Source organism: Astyanax mexicanus, chromosome 4 (genome assembly GCF_023375975.1).
Source record: "Astyanax mexicanus isolate ESR-SI-001 chromosome 4, AstMex3_surface, whole genome shotgun sequence".
Classification (NCBI taxonomy): Eukaryota; Metazoa; Chordata; class Actinopteri; order Characiformes; family Acestrorhamphidae; genus Astyanax; species Astyanax mexicanus.
In genome coordinates, this window is record NC_064411.1 from 16,919,735 (window position 1) to 16,933,207 (window position 13,473).

General features: G+C 38.0%; 3 protein-coding genes across 4 annotated transcripts in view; 2 read left to right on the forward strand and 1 right to left on the reverse strand.

Moving 5' to 3' along the window:
- Positions 1-5,481, forward strand: part of LOC111197521 (zinc finger protein OZF-like) — a 134,460-nt gene extending 128,979 nt beyond the window's left edge. The window contains exon 2 of the mRNA XM_049477842.1: positions 2,881-5,481. Coding sequence (XP_049333799.1) covers positions 3,039-4,076 — 1,038 coding nt within the window. The 5' untranslated portion in view covers positions 2,881-3,038 and the 3' untranslated portion in view covers positions 4,077-5,481. The remainder of the gene's footprint in view (positions 1-2,880) is intronic.
- The window catches only part of LOC125801343 (zinc finger protein 239-like), a 210,248-nt gene that overhangs the window by 37,828 nt on the left and 158,947 nt on the right, over positions 1-13,473 (reverse strand). The window lies entirely within an intron of this gene.
- Positions 1-13,473, forward strand: part of LOC125780521 (zinc finger protein 239-like) — a 115,594-nt gene that overhangs the window by 11,308 nt on the left and 90,813 nt on the right. The gene's annotated exons all lie outside the window — the stretch shown is intronic.

Genomic DNA, 13,473 nt, shown 5'->3' on the forward strand with positions numbered 1-13,473 from the left:
TAATGTGGTGGAAAATAATGAACTGTTATTATTTTCCACCACATCAGGCTTAGTTAATATGTATGGGATCTTTTATAAATTAGTGTAAAGGAAAAGGCTTTGGACAGAGTTAACAGAGTTAAAAAGACTACAAAAATAATTGAAAAAGAAGTACATCAAATAATATGAATTCTTACAAATTATTATAATTATTTTAACCTTTAGTGAACAAAAGAGACTCTTGTTATGTGTTACACTCCTGTTGGAGGTTGGTTGATGTGTTGCAACAGTAAAAAGGTCATTATTTTTCTGTGATTTTATTTTGAACTACAATTCCCTGCACCAACAAGAGAACTGCGTGCTTTTATTTATTATCCCTCCACGCCCCCATAGCTCCAGAGGAGCTTGAATGCAGTGCAGGAGGTAAGCAGAGCTGAGGAGCTCCGTAATAATAATTTCACAATTTACTTTTACTTCATAATGCCAAATATTTCTCAAGCCAAATGTAACAGCTCGTCTGTAAGTATGCTTGTTATAGAGCACACGGAGAGGCAGGTCTCATTCTCTCCTCTTGCCTTTATTCTCTCTACACATTTACACAAAAAAATATCCCAGCAGATTATTAAGTGTCTGCAACTGCATATACATCTCCTGCGCTGCATTCAAGCTCCTCTGGAGCGCTATAAATACACACAAACATCCTCTTCAGCCCATTTTTCTAGATTGTTTGTGGTTAAACGTGGTAAGAGCTGAAGATATGTGCTCCAGAACAGAAACTTTACATTAATTAAATAAACAGAACCACAACATACCTGCACATACACAAAAAAAATAATCCCAAACGATTATTAAGTATCTGAAACTGCACATATATCTATAAAATATGAAACAGAAGAAAATACAGCACATGAACACACATTTTCAGGCTCAGTCACATGTAGTGTTTTGGCGCCGAAACGGCTGTACCTCAGAGCTGATAACCCGACCGGGGCAGAAATAATTAATTATTAGGCAAAATATGCTTCAGTACCCGATAAAAATGCACAGAAGTGTGACTAGAACTGATATAAGAGCTCATTTTTCCAGTAACTTTTCTCAAAAATGCTTATATTTGCTTAAAACAGCACTTTTTCACGGAGTAATAATTAATTTCTAATCACTTTTTTCTCTCCCACAACGTTAATCCTTTACAGCTTCAAAAACATGTATTATGCAAATCAGGTGATGACGTCATTTAGCGACTTCTAGCGACTTTTAGGACAGCCAATAGCTACTTTCCTTACTGAGGAGTTGGCAACACTAATCACTGGATCCTCTGAATTACGAGATTGTTTAAGTGTAGTAATTAGAATAATGCTAGCGTTTAGCTAATGCTACAGCGCACTGAACTGAACTCACAGCACAGCAGCACAGAATGGGAGGAGACTATCAGAGATATGACACTGGCTGTAGATCTCCGGTCAGATCACGATTTGGATTTTTATTATTCTTCACAGAGGATCATTCAAAGTATCTAAATATCTTCAAATCAAATCAAAGTATTTAAACAGGTGAAAACTCTTTCAGTCTGGTGATGTTGTAGTGTAGTCTGTGTTATGCTGTCTGTACAACTACACGATTACAAGACATAACAGACTTAAGTCTGACTCCCTCCCACATCTAAAGACAAATCACAGACTTTTTACACAGAGACTTTTTACACAGAGACTTTTTAGACACAGGCTTTTTTACTTTGTTCTGAAGAGGGAGAACGTAACATGATCTCATTTCTAGAACGTAAAAACATGAGAGTGGGTCGAGAGGTCTCTCTCTCTCTAAAGCATATACGTTCCAAACCGGCCTCACTGCAAATAATATTACATGCTCAGGAAAAAGAAAACACTACATGTGAAATGTTGAAGTTTTTATTCACTAAACGTATAGCTACATTTCCACAACAACTAATAAGAAATTATGATATTTAAGGTGGAATGGAAAATTCAGGGAAAATGTTAATTCATTAGATAGAGAAAGGTAATATAAAATAAAAAAGATGCATTTTGCATTTTAGTAATATTTAGTAATATAGTAATTTAGTAATATTTAGAGTTGATGAAACTGTGGGTAACGCTAGCTTCTGTAAAACTGCAGCAGGTCTTGGAGCTGCTGCTCTGAATCTGCTGGTGTAGAGCTTCTGCTGCTCTCTGGCTCTGCAGGTGAAGTTGGGCTTCGACCCGATGCTGTGATACGCCACCACGTCCGCAATATTGATTTAGTAAACAAATCAGTTAAGCCATTGATGTGGAGCTGCAGTTTTCCTGGGTAAAAATCACAATTACACATTTCTCAACCAATTTTCATTTGTGTTTTCTTTATTTAAAGGATTTTATCTATATATACAAAAAAAAAGCACGTCTTGAACTCAGGAGTGCCTATCACTATTAGCCTGAACCTAATGTGGTGGAAAATAATGAACTGTTATTATTTTCCACCACATCAGGTTTAGTTAATATGTATGGGATCTTTTATAAATTAGTGTAAAGGAAAAGGCTTTGGACATCATTGGTCACGTGATCAATGTAGAACGAATCAAGCATCGTGATTCGAACTATTGCGTGTTGTTTTTTCAGCACATGCCTCAAAGCTTAAGATTTAGGGGTAACATCACTGTTTCTTTCTTTCTTTCTTTAAGTTCTCAGTTTCTAGTGAGACCAGAACGGAATTAAGAGTGTCTGAACAGTGGGAAGTCCTTATAATGGCACTAAACAGGTGGCTGGAAGACCACCAGCATCCCCCTTTTATGGTAATATGAAGATGTCCCTGTAGTTTTATCTGTATAGTTTAACTGATGTAAGCAGTTCTGTTCAGTTAAATTACCTGCTTTTATTTTAATATTCACTGGCATTTTTCTCTTTTTTCCAGAAGTGAAAATATTCTCCTGAAATTCATCACCAACAACCAGGATATTTATCCCAAGATCAAAGTTAAACTGCTGAAAGAGGTGAAGCACAAGCAATCCTGAAGAATCTCCAGAACACGCAGAAATTGTTTGATGCAGACAAATAAAGCAAAGTCCTGACATGGAGAATCATCAGCACTCTGTCAAGAGTTTTACTAAACAGAGTGATCTCAAAAAACACCAGCGCATTCACACAGGAGAGAAACCGTATCACTGCTCAGATTGTGGGAAGAGTTTTATTGAACAGAGTAATCTCAAACGACACCAGCGCATTCACACAGGAGTAAAACCGTATCACTGCTCAGACTGTGGGAAGAGTTTTAATCAAGAGGGTCATCTCAAACGACACCAACGCATTCACACAGGAGAGAAACCGTATCAATGCTCAGACTGTGGATCGAGTTTTAATAGACTGGAGACTCTAAAACTGCATCAGCGCATTCACACAGGAGAGAAACTGTTTCACTGCTTAGACTGTGGGACAAGTTTTACTGTACAGGGTAATCTCAAAAAACACCAGCGCATTCACACAGGAGAGAAACCGTATCACTGCTCAGATTGTGGGAAGAGTTTTATTAAAGAGAGTGATCTAAAAAAACACCAGCGCATTCACACAGGAGAGAAACCGTATCACTGCTCAGACTGTGGGAAGAGTTTTATTGAACAGAGTAATCTCAAACGACACCAGCGCATTCACTCAGGAGTAAAACCGTATCACTGCTCAGACTGTGGGAACAGCTTTAATCAAGAGGGTCATTTCAAACGACACCAACGCATTCACACAGGAGAGAAACCGTATCAATGCTCAGACTGTGGATCGAGTTTTAATAGACTGGGGACTCTAAAACTGCATCAGCGCATTCACACAGGAGAGAAACCGTATCAGTGCTCAGACTGCGGGACGAGTTTTACTGTACAGGGTAATCTCAAAATACACCAACGCATTCACACAGGAGAGAAACCATATTACTGCTCAGAGTGTGGGATGAGTTTTACTCAACACGGTCATCTAACACTGCACCAGCGCATTCACACAGGAGAGAAACCGTATTACTGCTCAGACTGTGGGAGGAATTTTAATCATCACAGTAATCTCAAAAAACACCAGAGCATTCACACAGGAGAGAAAACGGTGTCAAATCTGTTTAAAGGCAATTAAAAGTGCGAATCTTTTAGACAGAACACCTTATCCTGCACAAATGTTTCATCTTGTCACTTGGGACACGTTCCACCAGAAACAAACATGAACTGAATTTAACAATGGATTTTACAGGTTCAGCAAAACGACTCTTATTCATGGATGATGTTTATAGAATTTAATGTTATGTTTTCTCGTATGTTTGATATTCCAGGACATTCTTCGTGAGACAGAGCTCAGTTTTTAGGGTGGTTACGTTATGAGTTTAGTTCTGAAGAAGGGAAGGTCGTTCAAGCGAGGGCACTGCCAGGTGTTAGATTAGCATAACTTAGTCTTTAAAATTTAGATGTCGTAGTTGTTAGGAGTAGAGTACGATTCTTAATTTTCTGTAAACATTTCAGTGCTTGTGCTTAGAAGGTTTTGAATGCATTTAATCTTTTTTCTAGTATATACAGACTTTATTATTTCCATTAATTTCTAATACCTCTGTTTTTACTCTGTGTTAGTTCCCCAAGATTAGCATAGTGTAGCTTAATGCTATTAACCGACAGGCCCCTCTGTATGAAAGGAGAAACACCACCTGAGGAACTCCAGAGAGTTTGCTCCCAGAAGTGAGACCCAGAGCCACAGAGAGACGACACTGTGCCAGGTACTTTCGTGTTGACCGGAGGAGCATCCAGACCCCGCAGAGAGGCCAACAAAATCCTTTCCAGAGGTTAAATAAAATGCTCCAGCTGTAGTTCCCATACTGAAATCAACCCCCTCCAGGCTTGTGTAGTGCAGTAAGGTTGCAGGCTCATTCACTCCCTCTGATGGTGTTCTCATTTGTCTATGGTTTAGTCTGATTTAAAATCTGTTAGCATAGAGGGATATTTGGTAGCGTTTTAATACTCAAGTTTTATACTCTCTTATCATTCCCTTATTGAGTATTATATGTTGCTGAAGTTTTTTTATCCTCCAAATTTACTAAGAATATCTAAATCATAAAGTTTCTTAATAGTTTTTATCCAGTAACAACAATTATGTTTGTATTGCTTCACCTCTATATTTACTCATCTCTGTGGTTTTATAAACAGCTTTTAGATTGCAGATCTGCAATCTCATTGTGTTTTCTCAACATATGTTTGACATGAAACCTATAGGCCTGAGATTTTTTTTATGTTATTATTTGTTAAATACAGTGTGAAATGGATTTGGGTTCAAATGAAACATATTAGGCATTTTCACATTTGAATTTCAGAAAGAAATTGATTTAATGGTTCAGGCTTTAAAGGGTTAGATATACAATTACTTCCAATGGTAGAGTAGCATGTGTGTTTAACGTGTATTCATATGTTTTTTGTAATTGTGAATGCTTGTGGTTTGTGTTGTTCTGTTTTTTGAAGAGCATAGCCATTGACCAATTACACTTAATTACCAAAATCTACATTTGATTTATTGACCATTTTTTAATCTGTATCTAGTCTAGCTAAATGTCCAAACAAAGTATTTCCTGTTTTACTGACCATTATTATTGATAGCTAGCTTAGCTAAATATCCAAATAAAACATTTGTTGTTTAACTGACCATTATTATTTGTAGCTAGCCTAGCTAAATTTACAAACAAAGCAGTTGCTTTTTTTACTGATCAATGTAAATGTTTCAGTACTAGTAACAGTGTTTCACGTCTGGTAAATTTGTTTTATTTCTTGCTATTTTTTTTTTCTAAATGTAATTTGTGTTCTCTTTCAAGCTTTCATTCGGTATCTCACTATGGGATACACCCCTCTCGCATATTCTCATGTAGCCCGGCTAAAATATGTAAAACTCCCTAGTTCTTAAATAGCTACACTTATAAATACAATAATAAATAAAATAATATAAATTCATAGTAATGGTTTAAAAACGTACTCACAGGCTCAAAATAGTCATTGTGTTTGTGTAAATAGTTTAAAAAGAAAACAAAAGCCGCACAGATTACATATTTCATGTATTTTCTGTGTTAATGCCAGAAGGTTACCTAAAAGTGATTAAGGGATCTACTGAGGGAGAAGTGCACAGGTGAGGGTGGAGTAGAGGATTGGAAGGGGCCCGCCCACGGGACGAGAGAGAACAGAGAAGCGGGAGTAGCAGCGCGGGAGAGGCGAGGAGGAAAAAGTTCCTCACAGGCTGAACTAAATTCACTAATAATCAGTATTAATTAAACTAACCGGTAATTTTAAGGACACTGAAGTCCATACTGAGAGTGTGCTGGTGGATAAAGCTGGGATAATCTCTCTATAAGTAAAGTTCTGTTAGCACTGTTAGCTTAGCCAGCTCGGCTAGCTGTGTTTAGCCTCGTGTATTAGCTGCTCTGCGCTAGCCGTGAACTCTCCGCTGCAGCGCCGCTCCGACAGACTGTTCCCCGGACTGACTCGCGCTCTCTCCGCCTCCACTGAACACCAGGACCGCTAACACTGCTAACCAGAGAGCGCTCTGAGTCCCCGCGTGGATCAGAGTTCCTCTGAGGGAAAACGCTCCGTGCTGCAGGACCCCGCGCTCTGCTCCCGCTCATATTCACTGAATCTGAGGTAAATCTGAAACTCTTATTTCTTGCCCGTGCAGCACTGGTGACGTCACGAGGTTGGTTGGTTTAAGAGCCCAGTTACAGAGCTAGCGTAAAAGAGCTTGTTGTTTGTGGAGATTATGGATGAAGACGAAGCTGAACTAGGCTAATGTGGAGCATTTACTCAGAGATCTTTCCTGTATAAACCTGAGCAGGACTTTTCAGATGCTTTTCTGAGAGAGAGACGTTTTTGGAGTGTCTACCCAGCTAACCAAATAACGTTGTCGTTACGTGCGCGCGACGTAACTTGGTGACCAAAATTTCGTCACAGCAACGTAACCGCTTACGTTGTGACAACCGGAAAAGTGAAAGTCCCGGATTCGTTGTGGCAACGTAACTCTTGACGGTCCCAGCACGTTGTGACCACGTTGTAGGAACGTCGGCTAATAGTTGTCAGTTGGTAATGGGTAGGTAACCTTCATTATTATTGCTTCTTTATTAGGGCGGACTACTAGATAGTCCTCATATGCCCAAATCCATGTATATCTAGTTATTTAATTAAGATTCTGGACCCAAAGTGTCCTGATTTATTTTATCTAGTAAATTATGTAGTGGTGGTTTCTTATTTTAATAAATCAAGGCTCAAATTTAATCAAAATACAATAACTTTATTAGCAAACACAGGATTAATAACATAACACATTAACAAATCAATACTACTACTATACTACTACTACTACTACTACTAGTGCTGTAGCTACTACTACTGCTGCTGCTGCTACTACTACTCCTACTACTAGTGCTGGTGCTACTACTCCTACTACTACTACTACTGCTGCTGCTACTACTACTAGTGCTGCTACTACTCCTACTACAAGTGCTGCTGCTACTACTCCTACTACTACTACTAGTGCTGCTGCTACTACTCCTACTACTAGTGCTGCTGCTACTACTACTCCTCCTACTACTACTAGTGCTGCTGCTGCTACTACTACTAGTGCTGCTGCTGCTACTACTACTACTAGTGCTGCTGCTGCTACTACTACTACTACTACTACTACTAGTGCTGCTGCTGCTACTACTACTACTACTACTACTACTAGTGCTGCTGCTGCTACTACTACTACTAGTGCTGCTGCTGCTACTACTACTACTAGTGCTGCTGCTGCTACTACTACTACTACTACTAGTGCTGCTGCTGCTACTACTACTACTACTAGTGCTGCTGCTACTACTTCAACTACTAGTGCTGCTGCTGCTACTACTACTACTACTACTAGTGCTGCTGCTACTACTCCTACTACTAGTGCTGCTGATACACCTTATAATATACTACTTATAATAATAATAATAATAATAATAATAATAATAATAATAATGATAATTTCCAAAACAAACAAACAGATGCCACTGCTGCTGCAAACCAGGTTAATCTTCCAATTCTGAAAGCCCCAACATTTCATCTGTCAGCGGGAGACGTGGCTGTTACGAGAAAAAAAGGTAAGTATTATTTTTATTTTAAATTTCTGTAGTGCTGTAACATATTAAATGATAAATTTCCATGTCTGCTCTGACATTATGCTGGTGTTGTAGTTAATATGTAGTTGTAGTTAACACTAAAAGTAGTTTTGTCTTTTTCTTTATGTTACATTAAAACATAAAATAAAATAATAAATGTACCCAAGGGTAAGTGAATTAATATGTGGTTACTACATGCATTCTCACATTCTCTGAATAAATGTATGCTTTTTAATATAAGCAGGCTTCCACATATTTGTGAATACACATTTAGGCTTACCGTATTTTTCGGACTATAAGGCGCACCGTATTATAAGGCGCACGATGAGTGAACGGTCTATTTTTAGTGTTAGTCCATACACAAGGCGCACTGGATTATAAGGCGCACTAAATGAAACTTTATTTATATCAGTAACAATAACTCTGAGCAATAAATCCTTCACAATATCTGTGAAAAATAACAACATCTCTGAGCAATAAATCAACAAGCACAGCAAGTACGTATTACTCCGCGACGCTACTGACAACGGTAGCCGCAACGCTCCGACAGACCATAATATTATGTTGAAGCACAGCAAGTACGTATTACTCCGCGAGGCTCCTGACAACGGTAGCCGCAACGCTCCGACAGACCATAATATTATGTTGAAGCACAGCAAGTACCGCATTACTCCGCGAGGCTTCTGACTATAATAGCGTGTTGTGCCGAATTCGGTGAATAAAACGGTTTTAAAACAGAGATAAAGATTGGATAAGTTTCATTTCTGGATGAAGTGATTTCCAGCGCTGTTTGGATATAACTGTGGATTACAGGAGACTGGATTGATGGATTCTCTTTAGTCTGGACGCGTTTTGAAGGTAGGACCTGTGGCTGAGCGCGGGTGTGTGTTCGGGGGGTGGCGGCAGTGACCGGAGGTTACCCCAGGACAAAAGGAGAGCCTTTTATTACTGGAAACATGCGCTCTGACGCAGCTCTAATTCATGAAACATACATCCTACAGTAAAAGCACAGTTCTGGAATCCGGAGAGCCAGACGGTTCGAATGGTGTATGACATGACCGCATTCGATGAAATATGGACGAACGATAAACGCAAATATGAGAGTTATGAATTATTAAAATCATAACCAAGGCATATTTCGCCCTAAATGTTTATTTTCTGAAAGGATATTCCGCTAAATAGGCTAAATAGCTCAAAAGCAGAGATTCTAAGCTTTAAAATGGTATATTGGATGTCTATATTGAACCTGTAACTGTTCATAACTATTCAGAAACACAGCCAGTTATGAAATATTAAATATTTCTGGCCCGCCGGTGGGCCAGCGCGTGTTAAGAGGTTAACTTTACTTAGAAGTGGGCGCTAAAAAGAAACAGTTTGTGCTATTACCCCAGAACGGGTGGAAAGGAAAGTTTACCGGCACCTTGTTCTGGCCACGGAGCTACAGTGGAAACTAGCTACCCTGAACCACAGCCGAGAGGCAGTACGGCAGTCAAAGGTAACCGCGCGCTAGCCCAAGAGGGGGATCTTTTTCTGGCGTGGGTGAGGAATTCTGCACAACAGAGCGCCGTGTACCACATAAAAATCGAGGTCAGTAAACACAAGCAAAATCCATACACAAGGCGCACTGCATTATAAGGCGCAATGACGATTTTTGGGAAAAAATAAGTATTTTAAGTGCGCCTTATAGCCCGAAAAATACGGTACATCACAGTTTTGCTAGACAAATTATCCAAAGCCATGTCTTCTTTAAATTTCACATACTAATTTAACTTTTTTGCTCTTTTAAATGTCATTACCTGAACTTGTTTTTTTATCTGTGCAGGCGCGTGTTTTAAAGTCTCAGCAATAAGACTCTGTTTCCTTTTCTCCTATTCCTGATTTCCATCTCATGATCGCTTCTGCAATGAAATGGGGAAAAACATTGTTTAATACATAGTTTCTTATCTAGGTAATTAATACTATTGTTCTGAGTAATTAAAGGCAGCAAAAGAAATTAGACAATAATTTTCTGAGTGATTATTGCTCAGAAAAAGCAATACTGTCTAATCTGTCTAATGGGGTTTTGTCAGAGCAGTATGTCTAACATGCTTTTATTTCTACACTGAAACAATTTAGACTCACGTTTGATCACATTGCACACGGTGGTGCCAATCAGGGGTAGCTTCTCTCTCTTTCCTTTAAGGCTGTAGTGGCTCCAGACAACATTTGTTGCAACTGCCCGCATCACTCTCCGGACACACTCTCCTGGATTGGCCCCACCAATAAGGCTTAGGTGGTGAATCTGTAAAAAAAAATTACTAAGTAAAAATGTAGGTAACCTGGTAATTTCATAGATTCATAGAGGCGATTAATCATTGTATAATAGTTTAGTATCTATTTATCGTCTATGGGCCCTATCGTAGACCCTGCGGAAGGCGTGTCTCGATGCTCATTGCTATCTTACAAACCTGGTTCTTAATAAGAATGTCAAGAGACTCGCTAATTGCTTTATTTATTAGTTTATTTTTGAGCCGCACAAGGCATACTTTTCCCGTCATTACAGTTCATTATATACACAAAACAAACAAAAAACAATACTTTACACTAATTCACACTTTAGCTCAGGATTGCCTGGAATAAGTGGATTAAAGCAACCATTATGCTAGACCATACAATATGACTTACCTAGTCAATAGCACAGTCCCTCAAACTCTTAAGATCACAGAAACAGTTATTTATAGAAAACTTAAATCTTAGGATAATACAGGTACGTACAATCACAGAAAGACATTATACAATACATTAACATTCTCTTTTCTTTTTACAGGTCTACTGGAACCCCACCTGCACCAGTGATCTCACTAGTGCACTTTAAGTCTGGCCCGATTCCGGCATTAAGCTGGTCTGGAAGGTCTGGCTAAATGAATCTGTTGCTTGCAATAGACATTTTAAATAGACAAGGGCGGGGCGGGGCGGGGCGTGGAGGGGGCGGGGCAGTGAGAACAGGTCTGAATGAGACAGTTTGAACCGGTCTGATCCTGCTTCATCTTGGGCAGACCAGCACCACCAACGGTCCTGAACAGGACAAACAAGTGAAGCCAACTTCATATGGTAAGTAAATATTTTTATATATATTTTTATATATAAGTAAAACATGCTTTTTTTAAAGTTAAATATAGTTTATGTGACTAATAATTGGTGAAAAGTGTCAGAAGTGCCTACAAGTTAGCAATGTTACCCGCCATTTTTCCACTTTACAGTGATTATGTTTACTGGTGTAATGAAAAACACTTAACTTTAGAATATGTCTTCTTTCTCTTTTAACGCGGCACCATACAATTTACAGTGGAACGGAGCATTTTAATGGCTAGATGGCTATTTCTGCAGTTAGCTTATTTGTGTTTTTTTGTTTTTTTTACACAAAATTCGACTCCTGTACTAGAAATTCAGTACTGGATCCAGGAGAAATAGCTTCATAAGTGACCCCCTTTATATCAATTTAAACAATGTAACTAAATATATTTCCTTATTCCGAACCATGCAGCTGTTCTTCCTAAACAAATGAATATACTTAAGCAATAGTTTTATATTTTATATAATATTATTATATAATAATAGTTTTATTTGTAAATATCACTTATCTGAATGTGATTGTTCTTGTTTTAGTCATATATTGTACCTGTAATTTTATTGACATCTTGTCATTTTACACACATCGTTTTAAAGTAATTTTTTTAAACTTAGACTTGATCACATTTACATTTCATAAGTCTAGGTGCATCTTCATTTAAATGTGTATGTATTAAATAAAAAAGATGAAATAATTAATGTGTTTCAGTTATTTTAAAATATTCGGTAATTGGTTAGTAAATAAGTGCTTAAAGTGAATTGCACTAAAATTCTTAAGTTATAGCTTGACGTTATTTAAGTAATGTATTGTATTACTTAAACATGTCATAGATGTATGGCATTGTTGTGGTTTTTCATCTGGGCCATAACTGGGCCAATTGTTTCTAATCCGGCTAGAGAATGGCAGATGTTAGTTGGTGCCAGAATTGGCAAGTCATTCCAAACCACAATCGGGCCAGAAGAATGTGGTGCATGTGGGCCAGGTCTGTAACTAGTTCATCTATTGTTCTGCATATTTAACATTATATTCAATGGCCATATAAGTAAGTAAACATTTAAACATGAATTAATCACTCACCACTTTCTTTCTGAAATCTGTCTCTTTCAGTTGGTGTTCTAAGTTTAGGAGGTCTTGTGTGCTTTGTGCCACATTCAGCTCTACAGTGGTCTCCTCATCCCTTTGTCTCCCCTGGCTTCTGCGCAAAAGTAGTAGCATCTCCCGTTGATTTGCCTCTAGGGTCTCAACTTTTTGAAGGAGAACCTGAAGTGTATCTGAAATTAAGAAGCCACATAACTTAAGGTGTGAATTATTTCTCTTTGTATTTATATCTTTTTTTTCTCCCCAAATATTGTGATCTGAGGGTGTTCAGAGTCTGCTTTTGGAACAGTCACATTAAAATGCTTTTCTTTTGTAGTGAGTTCATAATACCTTGAAATCTTCTTTGTACTGGAGACTCCAAAGTATTTTTTCTCCATGATGGTCCATTGTCTAAATCATGTCATACATAAAGTGTTAATACAAGATCCTTTGGGCATGCCACTAATTTAAAGTAAGCATTTTAACATTTTTTACTTTTTACCATGCAGCGAGTCTTGATCTATAGTCATGGACTCAGAAGTTTTGGGCAGTTCATCATTGTCTGCAAGCAAGACATTAACATACAGTAGGCAACTTTTAATGATAAGCAACAGATGCTAATTAGTTGAAGTCTGGGCCCATATTCACAAAGCATCTTGGAGTGTGAATACTGTTCTAGAAACTGTTTGTCAGTAGAATCATCATAACTAAAACATGGTTTAGATTGGCACTCCTACTAAAACGCTAATAAGCTTTTTAAAATTGGCCCAGACTTCAAATGATCAGCTTAATATCATCCTGATTTCAGTGACTTTGTTAAATCTGGGAAAACATTCAAATGTCCCGGAAAAAAAAAAAATCTGTAGCACATTATGATTCTGAAATGACTTTTTTTTTTCTACATATTGGATGGAGATTGGGGGGTACTGGAAGCTTCGCTTGTTTTTGTGCAACTGCTTGAAACATAAATTAAAAAGTATATCATGAAAAGGACAATGTTCAACATTTAAATACACTGTTCTTCTTGATATTTGATGGTACAATTTAGTATGGATGCTGAAAAAATATTACTACCTCACCTTTAGCCATGTTGTCTTTTGGGATTTCCACAGTTGCCTTGAGTTGAGGAACAGGTCCATCTAAATAGGGCATACGCTATTAAACGTTGTTTTGAGCCATTGATTGATATA